We start from the raw sequence: 25109 nt of genomic DNA on the forward strand, positions 1-25109 counted from the left end.
AGTTTCAACACTAATGAATTACATATTTTGGCCATAATTCTGAGTAAACAATAAAAAGGCATTTCTGAAATCAATGTCCTTTGTTTTGTGCTTCAACCATCTCCAGGGATAACTGGAGTTGAAAAGTTTGTGAACTGCATAAGATGAATAATGCAAAAGACTGATCTGCCATATTATGCAACTACAACTGCAAGGTTGGGGTCATGGTTGGAAAATAATTGTGACTGACAATAGATCTAACTTACCATCCATTATCCAGACACTTTCACATATGAGTAACTACACCACCTCAAGCTTGAGGAAAGGCGTCACTATAGTTCCTCCTTTTCCTACAATCATCACATCCAGGCCATTTTACTGGCATCACGATCCAGTCAGCTTGCCACAATCAAAACTGCAAGAATCTAATCTGACACAGGCGCTGTGAAGTTGCCTATTTTTAGTCCTTCATTAACAAATCGGGGCCTAATGTAATTGCTTCCCTCCACTGCTGAGAAAAATTAGAAAGCTAATCTCAAAATTACTCTGCAATTCATCCCCAGATATTCACGATGATTGTCTCAATGGAAGAGAAGTAACAGATGTGACCTAAATAGGGAAGGAATTAAATAAAAGAGAAACAGAAAAAATGGGTAAAGAAAAGTAAAAGTCGCTTCTTATCGTTTATTCCTGGAAAAACAACAGGCAGCTCCAAAATAGTTTCTGGAAATACCACACTTTCCTTTTAAGATTTCCTCCCTCGTATCATTTTTATAAACCTTGGCATGGTGCACCGCTCCGTCCTCTGTCCTCCTTCCCCTCTATTCCAGCCCCTCTGTTGAACTCTCACCTGGCTCCACTCTGCCAGCCTCTTGTTAGTGAAGCTAGCGAGCTGAACAGTCCCCTCTCGTCCGTCTTTTATTTTCACAGAGCTCCAAGCTTCTTAAAGTCTTGTCGGTCTGGAACACAGAGAAAATGTATTCTCGCCTTGAGGCCCAAACAAGAGATGAAGATATACAGGAGACTAACAACATAGGCAGCAGAGGTTATGAATCATTGTGTGAAAATAAAATAAACAGCAGTTTAACAGAGATAACATGATGAACAGGAGTCTATCTTTATGCTTTATCTCCCCCTCAGTTGCCGGTCGCAACATATCTGCAACGATCTTGACCGTAACTCATAAAGCTGCCAGCCTGTTGTTATGAGCCTGTTTCCAAGCCGGCAGACTCCCTCACCAACAGGTGCAGAGACCCAAAGCGCTGCTCATTAACGCAGCTCATTTCACAAGCAGCGGCACACGCTCTTTACCGTCCTGAAGCAGCATGTGTAAAACGGCACATTATCACCCAATTAGGGTGACCCCTGTGTCAGGCGGCTGGTCCCGTTCGACTGCAGCCGCTCCCTCCTCCCCCGCGCCCTCGAACACCACCACTCCTAACGAGAAGGTTTTCAAGTCGTTCATTCAAGAATGTCAACTATTTCAGAGGTCCATCGAGCCGTTTCAGCCGTGAAACATAGTTGTGAATGGGTTTGGTTTGCAGACATATCTGCAGACGGACAGTCGTGTCATTGCACATGCTTGCGTCTTTACACATGCTCGTGACTGGAGGATGCCTGTCCTCAGTTGGCAGGCAGCCATTTACTCATTCATCATGTTAAACTATCCCAGCCTGCCCTGAACACACTTGCACACTCGCTCTCGGACACACTTGGTTGGTTAAAAAGGCAGAACTTGTAGCTGATTGTAACCGTAGGATAACGTATGTGGAGTGTTTGTTAGCCATCTGGTGCCATGAGAATCTGCAAAAACCACCATAAGACAATTCCAGGTACCATTGTTGTCCGTCCTGCTTGTTTTAAGCCGTGCTGGCTTTTTCATTCAGCAGGAATCACCTTATGACCCGTGGCGATGCACACCGGAGCTCATTTCTTTCCTTCTCCTCTCTGCTGTAATGAAAAGCAGAGGGCTGTTCTGTCGTCAGCTTGTAATAACGCAGCATTAGGTCCACATGGTGCGCTGATAGGCTCATTGTTATACATTCAAAGCCTTGATCTGCACCAGCAAATGTACTGTACAATGCTTATCAACAGAGTTGTTTAACATTTTAGATGGGAAAGCTCTTGAAGCAGCGTGCCTTTTTTTTCTAGATGCAGTAATTGGGCAACTTAGTTTTTAATGGATAATATCATTAGATCAGCGTTTGCCGCTTTTCAAATCTTAATTCATTTATGTGTTGTTGTCGTTCACACATAGAAACTCAGATTGATGTTTGTGGATGTGCTGAGCATTGAACTGGTACAGTCATTTAAATACTCACCTTCAACTGGGCAGGAATTTCCCACATTTCCCAAAGGGAACATAACACGTGTTGTCTCATTCAAATCTCTGTACCTTTTTAAAGTTACATGATAGCAATTTTCTTTTTATTTAAAGTACTTTTATGCAGTTGAGTGGAATCAGTTAGAGATCTGTTTCTGTTTACTGATGCAATAGAAAGAAGTGGGTCGATGGGTTGTTGCTCTTGCACATTAGTGGACATCTACATGAAGCAGAACCAATTCTGTTTGCCCACTTGATTAATTGTGTCCTGTTATGTTTGAATTTGTGTATGTGGCCCTTTTCCTCCATTCTCCAGAAAAACAGAATTTCTACCAAAAATGCCTGATTTTTAATTGCAGGGTTCGTGATCCATCAAAGTTAAATGACAATAGAACTAAAACTGCTGACATGTTAAGGCTCAATGGTGAGAAACGTGCTAATAGTTGTCTCCGTTTTCTTTGTTTGCAGGGTCTGAGTTTCCCCAAGACCCCAGTGTGCTAGCTACCACTTCATGGAGCACCTCTAGTGATGGTAAATGTGCACACATTAACACACACTCTCAAAAAGTAGGGTTTCAAGTAGTGCCAACACATCCTTGTTTATGTTCATACAACTAAAACTGTTACGAACAATGCAATATGTTCATGGTGCAATCGACACGTGCTGCCTTGAACTGTAACCCCCACATTTGTTGTCTGAAATAACTTTCAATAACATGTTAAAAATGACCTTCTCTGCAAACGGTTACCTCGAGCAACCCAGGCAACACCCATTGTCCCAGCATGGGCCACTGTGGAGGATAATTGATGGAATGAATTACGCGTTGATCTACTCAACATGTGGGAATTCGGCCACAGGTGCACTGCATTTCACTAATTTCCACTGACCTACTTTTAGGTCTCTCTGATGGAAACTCTTCCAGTGGAGCTTCACAATGTGTCAGTGCTTTAAGTCCATCTTCTTACACTGTTTCATACTGTATATTCAAAAGACAAACCTTTCTGCAGATTTTTAAGCCGTATGTTATCAACTTGCGAAGTTTACCTCCTGCTGGACCAAGAATCCCATGTGGGAGGAAAATACAGGACATGTGTTCTGCTGAGGTAGTTGCTTGCAGATGTGCTGCAGGTCATATGATGGAGCGCGTATATAGCAGAATTTTCATGAGGCAGAAAATGCCCATGAAACGATCTTTAACTCTGTGTGTTGACAAACAAGTATCTTACTTTGATCTTGCTTTGATTTTTTCCCAAGAAGAACATACTTAAACATCTTGATTAACATTTGTTTATTTCTGAGAATGTATGTAATCAGTTCTTATAGTTTGTCTTACCAGGTTGGTATTTGTGCAGGGGGAGAGCTGGGCACTGGCAAAGGATCCCACACTGAACTAACATTCTCTAGAAAAGTATCACAGTGACATCTACATTGGTCTTTTCTTCTCTTCTGGTTTTCATCTACCTTCGTCCAGCACCTGGTGCTTATCAAGTTTAGATGTGTGTGCTTTCGTATACTTTATGATCAAGTCAAAGTGTCACATACTTTCCACCTGGTCCAAAACCCCTCTAAGGTTTGACTGCTGGGTTCTCTTGCACATGCTTGGTTTTTCAGTTCCTTCCCTTCTTTCATCAATTTTTCCAGTTTTGCAGTCGAGGATGTTCACGTCTCCAGGAACTGCCCAGGTTGAGATCAACGGATCCAGACAGTGGAATCATTGTGGGAATAACTGAGTCACATACGTAAACGTCGCTGGATGTCAACACCGTTGCCCAGAGTGATCAGTCAAATCTCGCCCCCTGTCCTCAGTTACCGCCACCTATTCCCTCATGAAGACACCGTGACTTGGACGATCGTCAACATGAGACATGATTGATCTTGACCTTTGTGTTTGTGCTCCCATTTTGTCTGGTTTGCTTCATTCATCTCTTGCAAATCCAGCTCTCGCACAACAGACTTTTTGTGAAACAGGCAGAGAATGAAGACAGTAGTTTCTGGATGTGATTGAGCCGTTTAGCCAAGATAATGATTATGGTGAACAATCAGGAAAGTTTGAAAACTCATAAATACAAAGAGGAGCAGTTCCAAACAAATCATAGAGATGGCTTTGGTTTTCCACAACAACATGAAATATGAAAACCTGCTGTGTGAGCACATCCTTATGCGTGCGCAACCATGTGTTCAAAGTAGTGTATCTGTGTGTGTGTCATTTTGAGCTCAGCCCCATGAGTAACATCTGTTTCTTATCTGATGGATGGATGGCGATTGTACCACTTGTTTTGTCTGCAGGCGGGGAATGGTTTTGATAGAGCAAGCAGACTGTATTCAGGTAGCATGGCTCTATCAGTATGCATCAGTAGCAGGAAGTTATCACATTGAAAGAGGCTCTTTATTGGGCTAAAGTCAGGGGTGATGATAGTTAACTGAACTCCTTTTCCTCTGAGGCTCTCCTTCATCTGTCCTTTCTTTTTCGCTTCCTGTCCTCTCTCTCTCTCTCTGCTGGAGAGTGAACCAACTTCGAACCAAACTCACCTTTAACTGTATCTGGCAGTGCTACAGTCCCGTCTCCTCAGTCTATCTACAGAGCATGTTTAGTTAGCTGTGCAGCGGCTCGTGTTTTTGAGCCTGCGTCGTGCTGGGAGCAGCCCGCCCCACTCAGCCTCACTGCTGTGTACGTAATTGAATGTACACATGGATTCAAATATAGAGCTGCTGCTGAAATGAGAAGGTAAAGTGCAGCTCGTCCAGTTCCGAGCTGGGATAATTTGAGTGTGTTGCGGTTGCGTGGGTGTGCGTGTGTTTACATTTGTGTGCTTGCGTGTGAGTGTTTGATTGTACAAAACCGCTGCGAGAAAATGCAGGCTGATGACAGGGCGCCATTTAGTCGCCTGCCACATTAAAGGGACAGTCCGCAGCCTGAGCTTGAGTTCCACAGGGCTCCTGGTGCCAAATACCACAACACTCATCGCGAGACAATTACATACAGAGTGGCTTTGTTACATAGACATTGGCAGGACATGTTTGCTATTAAATCATTCATTGCTCTTTTTCAACATTTCCTCTCGTCTCTTCTGTCCCTTTCTGGTCCCGCTGCTTTATTGTCCGTTATTGCAACAGCTAATGAAGTGCGCTGTCACAAAAGTCCAAAAAACATTTTCATTTCAACTCCACTAATCATACGATGATAAAGTGTCTAAGCTTGTGTGACTTTCTTGCCTTTGGCAAAACACACTTTCAAGAGTGGGTGTGTCCTCATTTAATCCATGAAGTCATCTTGGAGGTTTTAAGACGCCACAGATCACCATCACGTTGACCACCTGGTATTTCCCCGCATGCGATCAACTCCCACTGAGTGCTGTCACTCAACATATATCACAATATATTGCATGATATTATACAGTGAAGTATATGTATAAACCATGAAATTGTTGTAGCTATTATTATTATTTTAAGTATTCTTTTGCACTGTACTAAGCTCATATATAAATATATATATATATATATTACTGCACTTATCACCGTATATTATTATATCACAGCATTTCACTCTACTGTATATATTACATCACCAGTGGCCTTAATATATATATTCTTATATTCTATTCTATTTTGTATTTATTCTGAACTTGGTTTGCTGTCATTCCCAAGTTTTCCCCATTTGAATCGACAGATTTTTATCTTTACTTATCTTAAACGTTGTTGGACTCAACAGGCACATTACGGCAGTGAAATGTTTCGGCATCATGACATCGACTAACAATCAAACTCAGATCAAATTTGAAAAAGACTTCTGAAAACAAACAAGACAGAAATTCAGAAACTGCTGCACTCTCCCTTCTCTCAGTCTCTCCCACACACTCAGACTCACACTGTAGATTGTATTTGTGCTGATGATCACATCAGAGTTTGACCTATAGCCATCCATTATATAACCCTGCTATTACACCATGTAACATTTGATTATTAGATTTGCCTTGATAATCCATTTACAGGGCTTGTTAAAGAAAAACAGCAAACACAGGGGTGTGTGTGTGTGTGTGTGTGTGTGTGTGTGTGTGTGTGTGTGTGTGTGGATAAAGCATCAGAAGAAGTTCAGCTTTCTGCAACCCTCTCAGAACAGCAGCCCTGCAACAATAAATTGCTCAGCTCATACACGATGTCTACATGATGTAATGCGAGAAAATCTCTCCCCCACAAGCTCCTAAGTGAAATATGTGTTTTATGTCTACGATTGCTGCACATGTATGGGCGAGGGAGTGGAGGAGTAGGTAGATACGGAGAGACGGGAAAGAGTAGAGGAGCAGAGTGTAAGTGCCGGAGATGATTTTCGTTATTTCGGAATATTTTTCTCAGTGATTCTTAATGCGGTTGAGGTGTTTTACATTAATGTGCTGGAGGTTTTTCTTCTGACTGCTGTGTTTTAATGTGAGGAGACAGGACTGAAGCGAACGAGGTTGTGTGTTTAGAGAAAGGAGGACAGATAAAAAAGTGGGTGAGACGGAGGAGAAGTGAGGGGGAGACTGGTGGTCGGTGGTGGGAGTCTCCTTATATTGTCACACACTTGTTAGTACCACATTGCTGTGTTAAGCCTGGGGTTCTTAGGGAGGACAGTACGCACACACACACACACACACACACACACACACACACACACACACACACACACACAGAGGCCGTATGCCAGGAGAAATGTGCCCACATCTCCATTTAGCAGACACATCACAAGCACTTCTACACACACCTCTCGACATTATGTTTAAATCAGATGAACCTTACACACAACAACAAAGGTTGCTATGGTGACAGAGAACCAAGTAAGGGAGCCAGCATGCTCCAAACCAAATTGTTGGTACAAAAAAACCAGCGCCTCAGTTGCACCATGATTAGCAGGTATACGAGGATTGATCATGATTGACTCCTTCCCCATTGCCAGAGGAGTTTGCCTTTCTGACTTCACTTTATATCCAGTCTGTGGGGTCCAACAATTTCTGTAACGTCATGAAAGTAATAATCCAACAACCAACGTCATGCAGCAGCAGTCAGTAACTGAAAGATCATTCTAGACATTTTTACTTGATGAACATAGTTAATCAGCACTAGTTGTTCTTCTTGTCCTGTAGATGTTTATCTCTGTATACCGGCCCGGCCAATCGCCAGGAGACCTGGTCAGGGTGTACCCCGCCTCTCGTCCAATGTCAGCTATGATTGGTTCCTGCCCCTCTTGACCATCAAGGGATAAGTGATATAGGGAAGGATGGAAGTCTTTATTCATGGCAGTAAAACCATCGGCACATGGTTCATGTCCTTCATGTAGGAAAGTCAATTTCATCTTGATAATCCTGGAATTTTATTGAGATTCTGTTTCTGCAAACTCTCCATCTTTCTGCGTAAGTGTGTGTAGCTGTAGTAAACAACCGGGGATAAACTGATGTATTAGGAGAGAGCGAGACGCGGAGCAGCTTTGGAGAAGACAGCGATGCCCTTGTAGGGAAAACCCTGGTTTGGAAGCAAGACCTGGATCCTTTGCAGTGTTTTAGTAGTTGTGTATTAATCATCCAAAAACCTTCAACCACTGAGGCCACATTCCTGACAATGTTCCTGGACTGATGTGTGATTTCATCAGATGTCTCAAAATCTCACTTTAGGTTATGGAGGGCTGCAGTATTTTAGGAAGAGGAAATATCAGGCATATTAAACGTTGTGTTTTTCAGTGCAGAGAAGATCTAATGAATTCATTTGCTGGGCATATGAACGTTTTAAGGTGCGGGTCTGCTTGTGCCCCTGTTTGTACTCGTCAACCTCTCCAGTCATACACACACTGAAGTCCATCTGACCCATATTTGAGATTCCCCCTGTATGTGCTTCTCCTGCTTTGTTTGTTTTGGCCGGTTGTGTGTAACCAGGAGCATTTCTGCATACCTACGCTTGGTTTTGTGGTCAAGCGAACTTTCCAGCGACATGAACACTGTTTTTCTTGCACATTTAAACTCTTAGGTGGCCCTCCACATTGTTTTGTTTTTTTTCTTGACCACCTCGAAGGAAAAATGCAATCCTGGTGATAATCATGCAAAAAAAAAAATGTTTTCTTTGTCTTTTTCCTACACAGCCAAAACTTATGTTCTTTCTTTTTCGTTCTTTTTTTTTTTTTCTCTCTACAAACTCTGCACCCACCACACAGGTAGTGTTGCCTCGTACACAAGCCGGGGGAAAACCCTTCTGGCATCACGGAGCCCTGATGAAAAGTTAAATTAGGTGCCATCATAGTGAGAGCCACAGAATAACCTGTAAAACCAGACTTTGAACGTGTGCCTGAAAACACTGAGTTGTTCTACCAGTATTTATGCACGCAGCGGCATGTTATTTAAAAAAACTAGCTCTGACGTTATACTGTAAGTGTTGTAGGATTTATGTCAGCTCTTGGCTTGGAGTTCTTGTTGTTGTTGTTTCCAGTCATCTCTTGATGTTTCTTCCCCCTTGACTTTTTTTATCTCCACCAAGGAGGTTATGTTTTCACCCGCATCCGTTTGTGTGTCTGTGAGCAAGATAACACAAAAACTACTGAATGGATTACCATGAAACTTGGTGGAGGGATACAGGAACTAAATAACTTGGTGCAAATTCCGGTCAGAGGGTGGAAGCAGGGATTTCTTTTTTCGCTTTCTTTAACACTGTGCGACATTTCCCAACATTTTCTCAGGGAATTATTCATGGATCTTGATGAAACAAATGTTTAGGGAACTGATATTTATGAGTGTGTGAAATTTTGTGCAGCTTGATTGAATATTTAAGGGACTGTTGGGCCTCGGCGCACTACTGAGTGACATTTGTATTTTTTCTCCTAATACTGTATATCCTATCGTAGTATCTCATATTTCATCATTACTATGTCTCCAGGTTCCTTATTCATCCGTCTCGAAGCTCCCCTGAACAACATCACCACCTCTCTGGGCCACACGGCTGAGCTCTTCTGTCGAGTGTCCGGCAACCCGTCCCCCACCGTGCGCTGGCTGAAAAACGACGCCCCCGTCGTGCAGGAGCCACGGCGCGTCTCCTACCGCTCCATGCCGTACGGATCGCGGCTCCGGATCCGCAACCTGGACACCACGGACACGGGTTACTTCCAGTGCATGGCCACTAACACCCAGGGCACCGTGTCCACAACGGGAGTGCTGTTCGTCAAATTCGGTAAGAGGAGTTGGAATTTCACAAACGTTCTGCGACGAACAATGACATGTCTCTTTTCTCTGTTGACCTACCAGGGATCTGGCTCTTTCTAGCAACACTAATCTTAGCTGATTCTTGCCTGTAGCCGGCAGCTTGCACAGAGAAAAATCTGGGAGCAATATTGTTTATCCTGTTGTAAAAAAATCCCCCTGTCTTCTTTTCCAGATCCACTCCCTACACCTCTGGCAGGAAGGCCAACGTAAGTCTCTCTTCCTCTATTCATTTTTCTCTCTGTCAGGCGGTTCATGCTGTACTTACCAGGATGAAATAGAGGAGACGCTTTAACAAAAAAAAGTGATTTGTAAGCACTATGCGGATGTGAATTGCAAAAAGGTCTGAGTGTCTTATTTCAGAAATTAGTGCAGTGCCATTCTAAACATGCCTGTTAGGAACAGACCTGTACTGATGCTGCTTCTTAGAAACAACTTGACTTGACACTGAAATGTTTTACAGGCTAAACTAAACAGAAAATATAAAACGACTGAATAACAAGGTTATGGTGATGCATGGTGTGATGCGACCCATGGATGTACAGTTGTGCAGCCATGTTTACGACTTGTCATACCTGGTTATTAACTCAGTCAAGGAATTTATGTTAGTTATAGCAGGATCGTGCAAAAACTAATCAGCAGATTTTCATGAAATTGTGTGGAGGGCTGAGACATGACCCAAGAAAAAACCCATAAAGGTTTGGTCGCAAATATGGATCAGGGTTTCCAGGAATTGTTTTCACTTTTTTGCAAGATTTTTCAGAGAATAATTCATGGATCTTAATGATGTTTACAGAACTGAGATCTATGAGTGTGTGCATCTAGTGAATTTGGATGTAGTTTTATAAGGCGACTGTTGGGCCTCGGTGGAGGTACACAGTGTCTGAGCTCCATTCTAATTCAAAATGTATTCACATTGCACCACATTTGCCACTGCATTTCCTTAACTGCTCAGTTTGAAGCAGATGGGATGAACACTTCTTAAAATATGCGAGCCACCTACACACGGGCAGACACTTCCTTGCATTTTAGTAAGATGATTGCCACTTGCAGAGAGATTTTTGTGTCCTACACAACTCATTCTCATGAATGTGTCACAAGTTTTATCTAGTGAAACACCAAAATCCCAGAGGATACAAGAATCTTCTCTAATGATTATCATCTATTGTGGGTTTGTTTATATCATGTCCATAATAAGAACAAATGTCATCATCACGAAAACAAAATCCTATAAAATGAACAAAGTTCCCACAGTTGACATGTTGTTTGTGGTCGTCTGACACAGTCTGAAAACTGTAACGTTGTTAAATCATCAAGTCCTAAACTGCATGTTCATTTATTATGACAAAGCCGGACCTGTAATTTTCTTTTTTTACTGCTACAGATCTCAGTGTGGCTGAATGAATATTAAATATCTCTAACTCATCATTGCTCTTATGTTCCCCGCTGCTGCTTCTGCTCAACCATCCCAGCTCACATGGTTCCCGTTTGAGCACAGACTGTGTACAGTTGGAATGTGGACTGTTAGAGAGCATGTGTTGACATCTGCGACACACTATATGGCGTCTTTAAGGCGCTGATCCGCGAAGCATTGGAGAAATTGGCTTAATTTACTTCCAGCCAACTGTAATCAGAAAACAAGACATGATTGAAAATGCTAACATAATCAAAACCTGTGACGTTCATCTAATTCCCGGCCAATAATGAGTTTATTAGAGCGGAATTTAGTCAATTAACTGAAACTTTACCTAGAATCTAAATCTAAAATAAGCCTTGTGTAACAATGACTCACATCTGTCTATGTGGTTGCTGTTATATAACGTTTTATTGTCGCCCAATTAGCTGCCCGCTGCCGGAGTGTACAAGCAAAACCAACCACAGTCCTGATCTCTTTAACACGCATATCAAATTAAAGGGGGCTCTCGACAGCAGCAAATAAAACCAAACAACGCAAAATGTTTTTAAGCATCGAAAAATTATATTCGACTCAAACGTTTACGTGGTCTCTGCGGGAGTAAGAGCGCTGCCCGGATCGGCCCGGCCTGGCGAGTTTCCTTTGCTTTGTTTTGAAGTTTCCTTATGTTGTGTTATGGGATAAAACTCCATGAACTTTCTCAGCTCGTTTGATTCTCGCAGGATCAAACGACTTAAGCTCGATGGTTTTCCCCAGTGACATTATGGCGAGGCTCGCTGCCATGTTCCACGCAGCGTTCTGTGACTCCGAGCTGCTGGCACACAGCGGATTCCAGACACGTACTAAATCCGCCCGCGCACACACACACCGAGACGAGCACATTGCACAGCGACCCACATGTGCACACGTTTTGTTCACATGCTCCTTCTCAACATCTGCTTTCTGCCATTTTTGTTTACGCGATTTTGATTTTTGCTGTTTGACTAAATTACAGCTCGTTTCAAAGACGAGGCAGCTGGAGCACAAAAACATCACAATGCAATTTCTCGGGGGAAATATCAATAAAAAAAAATGTTAGAGACTTCGGTTTCACAATAGTCGTACAGATTCAAAATAAACTATGAATGGGAATCAAAATAACTCACATGTTGACATAAGAGGTCACCGTCGACTGTTTACACTGACACCAGTATTACGACTATTGATCCTATTATTCTCAATAAGACTTCCAATGATGACGTTTACATGTTACAGAGAATATTCTGATTATAACTTGCGGCGATGATATTCATGAATTTTTCCAAAAGCGAGAACAGAAGCTTCTCGCCTCATCTTTAATCTGAGGATTTCAACTCACTGATGTGCAGCTTCTACATGTCAAACGCTACTTCACTCTGCGCACGTTCAAATACATTAACTTCTCCTCGTGTTATTTTGTTTCCACGCCAACTTGTAAAGGAAAGTGTTGCAGTCGAGTGAGGACCAGGCCGAGATCTTAAGTCTCATTACAGTCATTACAGACTTCATTTAAACGGACAGGGGCCTCCTTTGACAGCGGTGGAGCTGCGGCGGCGGGCGGATCGTCACTGCTGCTCGTCATTAGTGTCACGGCCGACTCATTAGCTGTAAATTTAGGGTGGCAAACGTCAAGAAGACAAGGTCACCTAATGATGACACATGATGACCTGTGTCTGCTTGACTCATAATGCAGCTGTTCAGACGTCAAAACTCCTGCTTCTCCTGCTTCTCAACGTTTTCCTGGAAAGACATCTGGTGCAGAGGCTTCTCAGATTAGATGAAATGAATTCACCTCCACGGCAACTTCTGTCTTTTTGAGATGAATTAACCACAAATATTACTATTACTAAATTTGGGGAAACGTTTCTCGCCACCCACCTTGTTGAACCTGAACATAACATGAACTTCATATCCTCTGTTTATCTTTGCTCCGGTCTGTGATTTCCATCCCCTCCACGTCGGCCTTAAGTATACACTGTGTGGTGTGCAGGGCATTACAGTGTGTGTGTGTTCGTACGCTCAGGGTTGGGTTTTTTGAGAGTAGCTGCAGGGAAACTCAAGGCTGACATCCTCAAGGTTTTCGAATACAACCCAGGCAGATCAGAAATACAGCGAGGACGGATTATGAGGATGATTGAGATGGACAGAGAAAGAGGGAAGAGATGGTGGAACTTTTTTAAACATTTTTAGATTTCTGCCATTGCTGTTTTAAACACATCCACCTGAGGTTTCAAGTCATTCAGGGCAATTTGAGGCAAAAGTTCCAAGTCTGTGAATGCTTCACTGTAGGATTTTCAGTTTTATTAGGCAAGAAACATTTTCCAAAATGTTGAACTAGTTCTTTAAGTTATTTATTTAAGAGGCTTGGATGCAATTTCATGGAATTAAAAATCTAAACTTCATCGGTACGCCAACAGTTTTTTGGCCAAATACTAAAGATTAGTGCATGTCGTCCAAATACCCCATGGTCCTCTTCTACGTTCTCCTCCCTCCATCCTCCTCCCCCCTCCCTTGCCTCCGTTCTTCTGAGATGTTTTCATAGAGCCAGAACAAACACAGGGTGAGGGGGAAAAAGCGACGCCTGCCAAAATTAGACCCCCAACTCCCCCCAACTCCCCCCTCTCTCTCTCTGTGCGCTGCCACACTTCCTTCATCGCAGGAAAAAAAAGAGAGCAGAAGATGGAGACGGCGGGAGGGTGAAGGGAGTGAAAGAAAAACAGTGTTGGCGAGGAGTGGGAGGAGGATGGTACCATTAACACTCTCGCATGTTGTTCTTTGATGCTCGGGGTCGGCAGCATTCGGGTGCGATTAGCTGCGTTAGCCGACGGGAGGTTTAGCTGTAAGCTCAGATCAGAAGCAGTTAATAAGTCGTAACCCTCCTGCAAACAAACTGTCTTCAAAAAAAAGAGAAGGGGACAGTGTCTTTGATGCAACTATGCACTAATCTCTTTATGTCTCTTTAAAAAAAAAATCTGATTCATTAGTTTCATTAATTAGCTTTGTATTAGACAGGTCAGATTGAAATTCATATTAAACCAGAATTGGCAGGTATACACAGGTTTTTAAAGCACGTGTAAATCTGCAGAACATCAACTTCACAGAAACCTCGTTGTCTTGCCAGTGTAGCATCTTCTACAATATGAAGGGAAAAAATGTCTTGTTCCAACAAGTACACAAGCGTTCATGGCTATTTACACGCCACGAACCTCAGGAGTTAATCACAATATGTGAGAGAAAACCACATGTTTGGTGAAGCATTAATAATTTAGTATCATCTCTCAGCTCATCTTTTTTCTGTGGCTCGGTTGGTGCAGCGGGTCGTTCAGTCCAAGTGTCCTTGGACCCTAAATTTGCCCCTGATGTCTTTGTTGGATTGTGAAAAGCGTGGCTGTGTGAATGGATGAATGCGAGTCACATGCACAGCTCTTTGAGTGGTCGTTAAAAATTGAAAAGCTCGATATAAATGAAGTCCATTTACCATTCTGTTGGTTTTATGGCCTCAGACTCTCAGTGCTCTCATAGCGGTGATTCTGGCCACAGCAGACGGCCTTTGTCGGTTCTGAAACACTCGTTATACGCTGCCTGCCTAAATATCTCGATACGGATACAGAAATTATGCTGCAAGCGTTTTCCTCATTAACTGTCATTTTCAGTTAAATTTGACCAAATAGAAAACTAGAAAATCAGTTGTGGCCTTAGTCTGTGGAGGTTCGTCAGCTGAGCAGCTACACGTGATGGTGGAGACCAAAATCAGAGCTAGAAGAGAAGAAGTAGTGGATTTCCATTCACCAGGGGCCACACACACGGCTCCGAATGTTTACGTTGCTTGTTCGGACGTTTAAATATTAATACATTTTGTTGCTCCCAAGTTACAGAAATATGAGTTGATTTCTTTTCTCCATAATTTCTTATATGATTTGTGAAAAACAGCTGTTTTTACAATTCCAAAAACTTTATGGATGTAGAAGTGTTTAATCTGACAGCAACGATAAAGAGACTTTATGCAACATGGCCGCTGATCCCGGAGTTTCTGTCTGTGTTTATAATAGAGGGGTTTTCTCCCTGTTTGAAAAGATTAATACCACTACACCCTGGCTGTCAAGGCTGTTTAAATTTCTCAAAACTTTCCCCACCACTTTTCTTTCAGCACTGGCAAAAAAAAAAAGCAATTACAAAAATAGCTGTTTTTTTTCTTTCCCTCCACCGAGCCTCTCTGCTCCCTCCTCTGTCCACTCAGTACTGAAGAATAAAGGAGAGACATGTTTAACCAGGAACAGATTCTCTCTGGCCTGGTTCTTTTCTGTCTTCGTTTTTGTCTGTCAATTGAAACCGCTTTTGACAGTGGATCCAACAATCACACATTCCCGAAAGTGCTGGTTTGTTAATGATTATATTCTTCCCTGCATATGTAGGTTTTTGTGGGTTTGCGAATAATTTGAGAGTTGTCATCTTGTTTGGATGCAACTTGATGACTCATAATAATACCTATAATTAACTGTGTTCATTTATTTTCATATCTGCATGTGTGTGTACAAAAATGTGTGTACGTTTGTTCGTGTGTCGTCTTCTAACCAGAAGGTTTGATCCCAGTCTTCCCCATTCTGCATGACACTGTGAAAAGCTCTATATCAATACAGACCACTCATATGGACATGACAGTGCATGTGTGTGTGTGTGTGTGTGTGTGTGTGTGTGGGTGGTGGTGCTGATTGACAGTCCAATTTTACAATCAAATCATCAGACACTTAAGAATTTGGGAATGATTTGACTTTGTATAGACAGGACTGTAGAGTGTGTGTGTGTGTGTGTCTGTGTGTGTGTGTGTGTCTGTGTGTGTGTGTGTGTGTGTGTGTGTGGAGTGCAGGGTTTGATTGACAAATTGGTTCAAACAAGTCGTTTCCAAAATGTGTAATGACTTGAAGATGTCCCACTGAGTTGATCTCAAGCTTTCTCAGACTGGCTCAAAGGTATCAGGCACTAAAATCTCTGTGTACCGTAATAATAATAATAGATCGATTGATGTCTCTGAATCCTTGTCTCTCTTCTTCTTCCTGTGCCACAGCAGCTGTTGTGAGAGGCTTGTACTTACAATGTCTGTGTAATCAAGATGATTTATGAAGACAGCAGGTAATTACACAATCACTGCCGGGGACTGTCTTCTTTTGTGCGCTGTAAGAGAAGGAGGATCAAAAGATGCCGACGAGGGTTTTTATCTGATAAAGATCAGCAAAGCATTCAGAAAACTTCATTAATTAATTAACGGCATGTCACAGCAATCACCTGAGCTGCAAATAAGTTTTTAAAATAAGATAATTATTTTGTTCATCTGTTAAAACATTTTTGCTTGCGGTTATCTATCATCACTCTCAGGATCTAGTCCAGCGGGCAAACCCGTGGTCTGATTGATCCACCAGCTGACTTTGGCATTTACATGACTTATCACTGATGTGGCGAAGATGCAAGTCGCCACAAAGAGAATCCAAACAGACAAGACTCACTGCCGCTCTTAAATCAGCTATTGACAGAAATATTGATGTAATCTTGGCTATTTTCATATTAAATTCCTGTAAAATTTAAGATAAAACCTGCACCTCTCAACCACCCGAAATGTGCAAACACAAATTCAGGAGAATTTATAAATCCACGGAAATATGCAGATATAGTTCTGCTCCATCCTCGTGTGTGTCTAAATCCCTGAAACATCTGACATCTCCTCTGACAAGGCGTCTGTCCGGTCCCTGAGAGGGAGCAGTCCATGATTGGGTCATATTTGGCTGATTCACGTGTTCAACCAACCACGAGTCAGTCTCAGCTGTTTATTAAGATGTTTCACCTCGTATAACTAATTCAAACCAAACCTACTGGAAAAAAGAGCATTCATTGAATATGTACTGTCCCATCCGCTAACATGGAGAGAACAGGGTTCATGACCTATACTGCAGCCATGAGCTATTACTTTAAATGCACTTTTAAAAGAGGAGTAAAATCCCTTTACTGCTAATGTTAGTCGACAAACGGATAAATAATGCGCCCATTTTTGTTGAGTCCAAAGTTGAATCTAATCCTGAGTCTCGTTCTCGGGGACAGTTGAGCAACGTGCAGGTTTGAACCCAGGTCCACAGTTTGAGATCCAGCGTCTCCTCTCACCCCCTTCACCCGCCGCCTGCAGCGTTTGAGCAAGAACTGCTTTCGGTCACAATAGCCTCTTAAGTCGGACTGTGAATGTGTGCGCGGCGCATTGAGAAACTCTGGATTTTGGTTTCACTTCTCCTCACCTCAGTGCCAGTGTCAACACCGCTGTGGTTCTCAGATTCCGGCCAGGATTGATGATGATTTTGCTCCACACCACAAGCATCGCACCCATTCACTGAGGGGATGACAGGCCCACTCAACTTTTGGATGCACTACCCCTCTGCCACATACTGATCCACTTCGGCACTCCACATCAGACTAACGTGGGGGGTGGAAATCCGATTTAGAAAAGAAACATCTCCCTGACTCTGGAACTCATTCAGACTCTAATCGGCCGACAACAGGCTCTATACCAGCAGAGTTTTGTCAGCCCGTACTTTACTGAGACTGAGAGCAATAGCTGCGATATCCCTTCATTTCTAAGTGTGCTGTTAATGTCCAAACATGGAAAATGGACCAAACTTTCTTGTGGAAAATGAAGAAAAGATTGATTCTGCCCATGTTTGCTTTAATTTTTGGATTCCAGTGGTTAAGTGAGTGTATACATTACCACTGTGTGTACGTAGCTACACTGATACACAAGAAAAAACAAAGATGGCCTGCTGAGACTTTTCTTCACCTCTGTCCTCTGCTCTGCATGTCCGGAGCAGACTGGGTCTGAGTCCCCCCCCTTCTGTCTCACAAGGATTTTACCCACATGCAGTCGCACAAATGCACACAGTCTCACTTCGTCAAAGAAGTGCACACACAGTAACTCTTACAAACTCAATCTCGCACACATGTTTGGTTAAATCCTCCGCGGGGCTTAATTGCCAACTTGTTGTGGATTCTTTGTAGCGCGGTGCTGATTGATTGGGGATCAGGGCTCTAATATGGCTCATCGGGGACAGGCCCTTTGACACGGCCGGTCCCAGGGCTCCGGCAATGTTTGAAACCAGAGATCCTTCTGCGGCCTCCTCCCGCCAGCCTGGATGCCTCTCTGCTAAACGCTGCCCAGGTCAACGGGCTTCACACACACACACACACACGCAGGCCAACACATGTGAACACACACACTGTCACGATGTGTCGCCGGCTTTAACCATTAAAGCAATTTTCTTTGTTAGGCTTTAGCAAAGGGCGCGGGTCTGTCTGCACGCACATTACCACACACGGAGCGTTTCATACACAAGTCATTATAAACAGGGCTTTCACGCTTAGCTTGGACAGGGCCCGCTTCCTGTTTCCTGTTTCCCAGAATCCCCTGTGTGCCCCCTGTCTGTTGGTGATCCCGTTGGCAGGTCTGGTCAAGGTCAGGTCTGGTCTGGTAAAGTCTGTGGGTTAAGAATGTGTGTGTACTCGTTTTTTGTTTCCCCCTGTGCGACCTTTTCCAGTTTAAACACGGACCTTGTCAGGACCAGTAGACCTCATGAGGACCAAAGCCTGGTCGTAATGAGGCAAAAAGTCAGTTCTGAGGTCCTGGTTAAGCTTAGTGGTAAGAGGTGGTTAGGTTAAGGTTACGGATTGGTATGAATTGGTCATGGTTAAGTTTAGGGATAAGGTTAGGCTACCCATTATGAATGCAGGTCAATGCAAAGTCCTGTTCAGGATAGCTGCACAAACCTGTGTGTGCATGGCGCCTTCATGTGTGTGCGTGCGTGTGTGCGTACGTGCGTGCCCGTCCTACTCACGGATTGTCCCTGAGGCTTACAAGGCCAGGATGGGGTATTTGGGGTTTCCCTGAACTCTGACCTAAACCCCCAATGAACACACACACGCACACACTCAGAAAAAAATAGCACATTCATGATTCATGCAGACAAAGTGTCCACAGAAATGTTCTCTCTCTCCTTCAGTGGTGGTGGAGTGTGTGAGAGGAACAGAGGGAGGCTCAGTGAACCTTCAGTGTGTCTGGATATAAATAGAGGCTTTTGTTTTTATCAGTTGGACTCGGAGTCTGAGCCAGGAGATGTTTAGTAATTTGTAAAGCTTAACAGGATCAATGCAGTTTGATGTTTGAGATTGTTGATAAAAGATGCCCTTTCATTTGAACAATTGTTGTAAATTCATCAATCAATTTTCTAGTTACTGCTCTTGGCAGCTGACAGTAAAGTGCATGGATAAGACTAGAGGACATTTTGGCTTTCAGTCAGTGATTCAGCTCCCACATCTGTTCCACAGACAGATTTTATTAGACAGACTTTTGATGTTACGTAAGGGCGACAGTGGAATTGATTCAAATGATTCTAATGAAGACGGGTGTGGTCTTTGACAGAACAGATTGACATCAACTTTAACTAACAGAGAGATGAGACAGAGCAACGTGCAAATAAAGAAGAAATTCATCGAGGTCACGATGTCGATGAAACTGTTTTGTTTCTTGACTCGCCGCCGCTCAATTACTGCAGGTCACTTTTTCAGTTTCGTAAACCAGCATCACCACTGGCCAAACAAACAGCCCATTCCAAACAGGCAGGTTAGAAAAAGCTACTGCAATAGCATCGGATCAATATCACTGTCACCTCACAACAAGAAGGTTCCTGGTTTGATTCCAGTTTAGGCCGGGGGGTTTCTCTTCCGATGTTTGTGTGTGTTTTCTCCAGCTACTCCGGCTTCTTCCCACATACCAAAGACATGCAGAGTGGGGTTAGCTTTATTGCAGACCTGCAATCGGCTGTAAGTGTGAGGATGAGCAGAACAGATGATGGAAATTGGATCAATATTCAGTATCAGTTGAGGTAAAGCATCAGTACTTGCAGAGGAAGAGTTGGATTGGTGCAATTTCTAAAATAACCATTTGTTCTGGATTTGAAATACACTCACTGTATTTATCTGTCCGGCAACCACGAACAGCAACTTCATACAACAAGCACACGTGACACAAACACATACATGTGTAGAGCATGTTGAAAATATGTGGTGACGACTCTAAGCATGTGTCCGGCCCTTCAGTTGAATACTGTTCTAGTTAGTCTTGTTTGTTTTTCAGAGTGCAGGAGCCTGTAAACCATCTTTTATTGGAACATTCAGGAACCACATCCTCTCCAGACTGTTTTGAAAAAGCAGCACGTTGGCAAAAAATATCACGTGTCTGCATTTACATGTCAAGTTTTTTTGGCCTCTCTGTTATTTTATCCATTTGATAACTGTCAGCATGTGTGTGTGTGTGTGTGTGTGTGTGTGTGTTTAAATTAAAACCCACATAAATATAACTTGTTCCACACAAGCTGTCTTCCAGCTGAGGATTAACGTCACTAATCTGATCGTTTGTGATATTTCGTGTCTGAAGCACTGTTCTGATTTAACTGTCATGGCCACATTCCTTCAACATGTCTTATTTGCTTCAGCTTCATGAAGTGATATTATTTAAAACACTTGAAATGGATCTTTTAAATCAGACTCAAAGCGCTTTGTGTTTGGTTTTCTGTGTGCTGCAGATCTTTTGACAACACGTTGTGTTAGCAGGGATTATTTGTGGGCTCCATAGTGTGACATTGTGTTCCTTCCCCACAACACATGCCTCTTAATCGCTCTCATCAAGGATTATTGCACTTTACCTGCAGGAAACCACGCTTCTGTTTAAAACGTGTGGATTCTTGTTCCGCGTGCTCCGTCAGTCAGTCGTCAGCCAAGAACACGGGTCCTCCTGTTTTTAAGTGTCTGCCTTTGTGTGTTCAGAGTGGGGTCTGTGATCTAAGGATATAAATCATGCAGGGAAGTGTGTGTGTGTGTGTGTGTGTGTGTGTGTGTGTGTGTGTGTGTGTGTGTGTGTGTGTGTGTGGCAGGTGGTGGGGTGGCTTTGCTCTCGGCTATCATCTCTTTCCCCTTTTCTTTCTTTTTGGACTCTTCTCTTTCCTGTTATTATTATTTCCACCCGGACGTTTGCAGGCAGCCTGGAGTCAGTTCAAGGAATGTTATTTGAAAAAAAAAAAAAAAAGTTAAGACAAGAATTTTTTCAGCAGCGCAAATGCAACATGAAGGATGTTTGTGATATTGCTCCAGGGGAAAAAATTACATTTGGAAAAAAGGATTATGATCTGGTATAATTTTCATACTCAGACATGTCCCCGATCTTCTGTTGCCAAAAGGTAATGTTTTTTACGTCACCTTTCTGTCTCTATAGAACTACAACATGCACTTTCAATTTGTTTTGTGCTCACCAAAAAACTGTCACATCGAGAGGGGGGAAATACGTAGTGAGTGGAAGAGTGTGGGTACAATGATCTGTAGGTACGGTGCCGTGGTCCAGTGGTGCTGCACCATCACCTCACAGCTAGAAGGTTCTTGGTTTGAACCTAACAGCCAGACGAAGAGTTGACCCTGGGAGTGACTAAGCAGATACGTGATGGATAGATGATAAACATGACAAAAGCAAGTGATGGAGGGAGACCGAACTTTGAAGCAAACTGTCTATAAACACATGTAAACTCCCAAACTTGTGAGAAGGCCAGAAGAATCTGAGAAATCAAGGAGGATCTGAAAGAGCGAAGCAAAGTTCACCTCTTCAGAAGAGAGATGATGGTTGAGCAATCCTATCCTCTCCGGGACAGCTGTTTTAATACTATCAAACAAAACTTGATAATAACGATTTAATCTTTGTGAAGCCATGACCTCGGTTTAAGCAGCGTGGTGAGATCATACCAGATGGAGAACAGCAGCCTGTGGTATGAAACAGGCTGGTGGGACTGGACGTTGCTGCTGGGATTCACCACAGATGTAACACAGGGAACATGGAGGTGTCCAGGTGGAAACCACTCACTTTTTTCCCTCAATTATTCCAATTTATTCTTCTGTTTTTTTTTTCCATTTCTCTATTTTGCAGCTTTTACTTTCCCTTCCTTACTTCTGTGCTTTCCTAAACCTTCTGCCCCCCCCCCTCCTCATGTCTGTTATTTGTTTTCTGAGACCTCTACACCCAATAAGTCAGGGATTAGTCAAACAAAACCCTCCCACCTCCTCCTCCTCTGTAATTCACGGCTGTGGTAATGGATTCTACTGTGTGATCCCTGCACTCGATCTGTTTGTGTGTGCCTGCGTCTGTCCAAACACTACAGGGTTTGTGTTAAGTTGTAGGAGACGTATTAACCTCCTAATTGTTCGGCTGACTGACACCCTCGCTCCCCGAACCCTTTCTCGCCCGGACCCCCGATACTCTGCAGTCCTGCGGGGGAAGTGATGTCACCAGGTCAGGGGCATCGTGAGGAGTGAAGGGGTTGATGTCAGGCTCCTTCCCTGCACGTCACATCACAGAGTGTGTGGGAACCCTGTTATTAAAACTTCTAGCCTGTGTGGGCAAAGACGGGGCCCAAAAACAAATTCTTCTGCAGAGCGAGACACTTCAAACACCAGCCTGTATCTGGGAGTTCAACAAAGAAGGTGCTCTTCCTGTCGCCATTCACAGATCTAGACTTTGTCTAAGTCAGGGGCCATAAAGGCTGCACAGTTTACACAGAGGGGACAATATATCCAACAATCATCCACAATTCCTGATTCAGTAAGTGGCCCCACCCTGGCCCCACACCTGGATCCGCCCCTCCCTGTCGCACAACTCAAGTTTCATCCAGTAGTTTTTTGTGTAATCCTGATAAAAGTCCGACCAACAGAACAAAAATGAAATCCTCCTTGGAAGTAACAAATGATAAATCAACCATGAGCAGTTTCTTAAAAGCTTCAGAGTTTACTGTTCGATCCCACCGCTCCCTGCTCTGTCATTTCTGGGAAAATTCCTCTGGCACTGATGTGTTTCACTGGCAACAGAAATAGTTGCTTGTTTAAACTCTTTAAACTCTACACAATATTTATCATGAGCTGAGATTGACCACCATGATTCAGGCGGCCGTATTAAAGCCAACATTAGCCCCAGATATAAATATGCAGCCCCCTCACTCATTTCAGTGGGCCCAGTCCATTGAAGCAGTGTTGTTGCCAGATGCCTCTGGCAAAAACAAGGTAGAGTTGAGCTCAATATACATCGGCCAATTAAATCTGTGCCAGAGTTTTGTAATGTGAAGAAATGTTTTTCTGCTCGGAATCGTTTTACGTATTACACTTCTGTGTAAGTGTAATTCTCCAGACAACAAAATATATATTTTTACACTTACTCCTCTGCACATTATCTCTGAAGCCTCTCCCTCCTTCCTCTTTCCCTTCACTCTGAGTCTCTCCATGCGTCTCTCTGACAGAAGCGTGTACGGTTGCAGTCAGTGAACAGTAGTAACACGAGGACCCTGGAGGGGCCTTCTACTTCAACTCAGCGCCTCAGTTGCCCTCGCTCATTGTTCATTCCCAGTGCGGTCACGGGCCACTGGCAGCCACAGACCCCAGTCAACCTCAGCCTCCGGTGGCCATTTTGGCTCCTTGTCAATGAGCGATCATTACATGCAACCACACATTGTGTTCTGCAAGACTCCTGTGATAATTGAATTACACCGTGAGCTGAGAACACGTGAATATCTTCGTTATAGACCTAGTGGGCTGATGAAAAATATCAGGATAAGTTGCACAACTAAAACTGAAAACGTGAATTCATGTTTCAGCTGAGCACAATTTCTGTGTTACCTCTCCTGATCGTGAACAGGCGCAATAATGCTGAACAGATTGTGTTTTCTCCTTTCGCTCTTTATTCTAAGGAGTAAACACGATCCCATGAGAAGAGCGACCACGCGATTCTCTTTTGTTTCCTTCATCTCGGCCTCTTCATTCTGTCTCAGACCTACAAGTGTCTTTGATTTGCAGTTGGACACCTTCCCGTTAATACAGGACACCATCACACACGTACACAGACTCAGAGGAGGTACACTGTTAGATGTCTTTACTGCAGCATGAGGCCTTATCACTTTACATCACAAATACTTATTTTGCAAACAATGCTGCTGTGTTTTTGGAGTTTGCATGTTTTCTTTACCATTTATTTTATTACAGTTCGTAGACAACTCCCTTTAGTTGTGGAATATATACCAGTAAACTTACATTATTAACTTACGTTATTATTAATGTTACATTATTGCTTTGTGGTCAAACATTTAAAACCAGACACATGATGCATAATGCGTAGTTTAGTTCGAATATGGTCATCAAACCTCGGTTTGTCTCTGAGCTTATGTTGTTTCATAACCACACTTCAAAACGTCTTCAAATCATCAACAGGAAGCTGTAATTATAAGAAAAAAATCTGTATTGCACAAGATTGCACCCCCCCCGCCCAATCTGGATCCAACAGCTGCAGCCTCATGCAGCTAATCTCCTCTTCACTCAGCGACCACAGCAACTCCTAGAAAACCAAACCCTGAAATCTACAATGTCGTTGGGATCTGACCCTCTGCCCCCTCACGTCCTCACCTCCTCAAATCTCTTCTGTCAGATATTCCCTTCGACAAGTAGCGTTGAGTTTCACATCCTCTTGACCCCACAACTCATCACAAACATCTCATCCACCAACCGAGCAGATCTGTTGATGAGAAATATCCACTTTTACACGTTCAAGGCCTAAAAAGACTTCCTCCATAATCAAAGTACAGACCAGAGTGAAAAAAACTTTATGCTGGAATAAACAGTCTGCTACAGTGATAATGTCCATGCTCATAAACGTTTTTTAATGGATTTCAAATCACTCTCAACCGTACAACTGTTCACTTTAAAATGTCTCGATGACGCTGTTAATCGATCATTTCTATTCCAGCTGCAGGGTTTGTGCAGATCGTTGTTTGGTGTGAATTGGAAAAGTACTTCATATGTAACTTTGCATACTTTTACAGTCCATATATTAGTTTTTATGACTCGTCTCTCATGACTCAAGTCATTTCTTTCTTCCTTTCCATTAAAATTTGAATATCTGTTAATGTTCAGTGGCTGACAAAAGCCTCTACTCCCTAATGAAACCACATTTAAATCCACTAGATCCAGATCTGTGTTTGGATCTGCACCAAACTACACACACTGATAAATATCACCCTAATCTAGATCCATGAAATCAGTGAAGAAGAATTGATTGGAA

General features: G+C 43.0%; 1 protein-coding gene across 2 annotated transcripts in view; it reads left to right on the forward strand.

Annotated features, from left to right (window-relative positions):
• ror1 (receptor tyrosine kinase-like orphan receptor 1) overlaps window positions 1-25109 on the forward strand; it is a 113600-nt gene that overhangs the window by 75383 nt on the left and 13108 nt on the right. Inside the window, exons 2-4 of one of the 2 annotated variants that reach the window (XM_020098595.2) lie at window positions 2771-2833; window positions 9194-9484; window positions 9689-9722. In XM_020098595.2, the coding sequence (XP_019954154.1) occupies window positions 2771-2833; window positions 9194-9484; window positions 9689-9722 (388 nt within the window). The remainder of the gene's footprint in view (window positions 1-2770; window positions 2834-9193; window positions 9485-9688; window positions 9723-25109) is intronic. The other variant, XM_020098596.2, reaches the window with a different exon arrangement.

This window comes from Paralichthys olivaceus, chromosome 3 (genome assembly GCF_024713975.1).
Source record: "Paralichthys olivaceus isolate ysfri-2021 chromosome 3, ASM2471397v2, whole genome shotgun sequence".
Classification (NCBI taxonomy): domain Eukaryota; kingdom Metazoa; phylum Chordata; class Actinopteri; order Pleuronectiformes; family Paralichthyidae; genus Paralichthys; species Paralichthys olivaceus.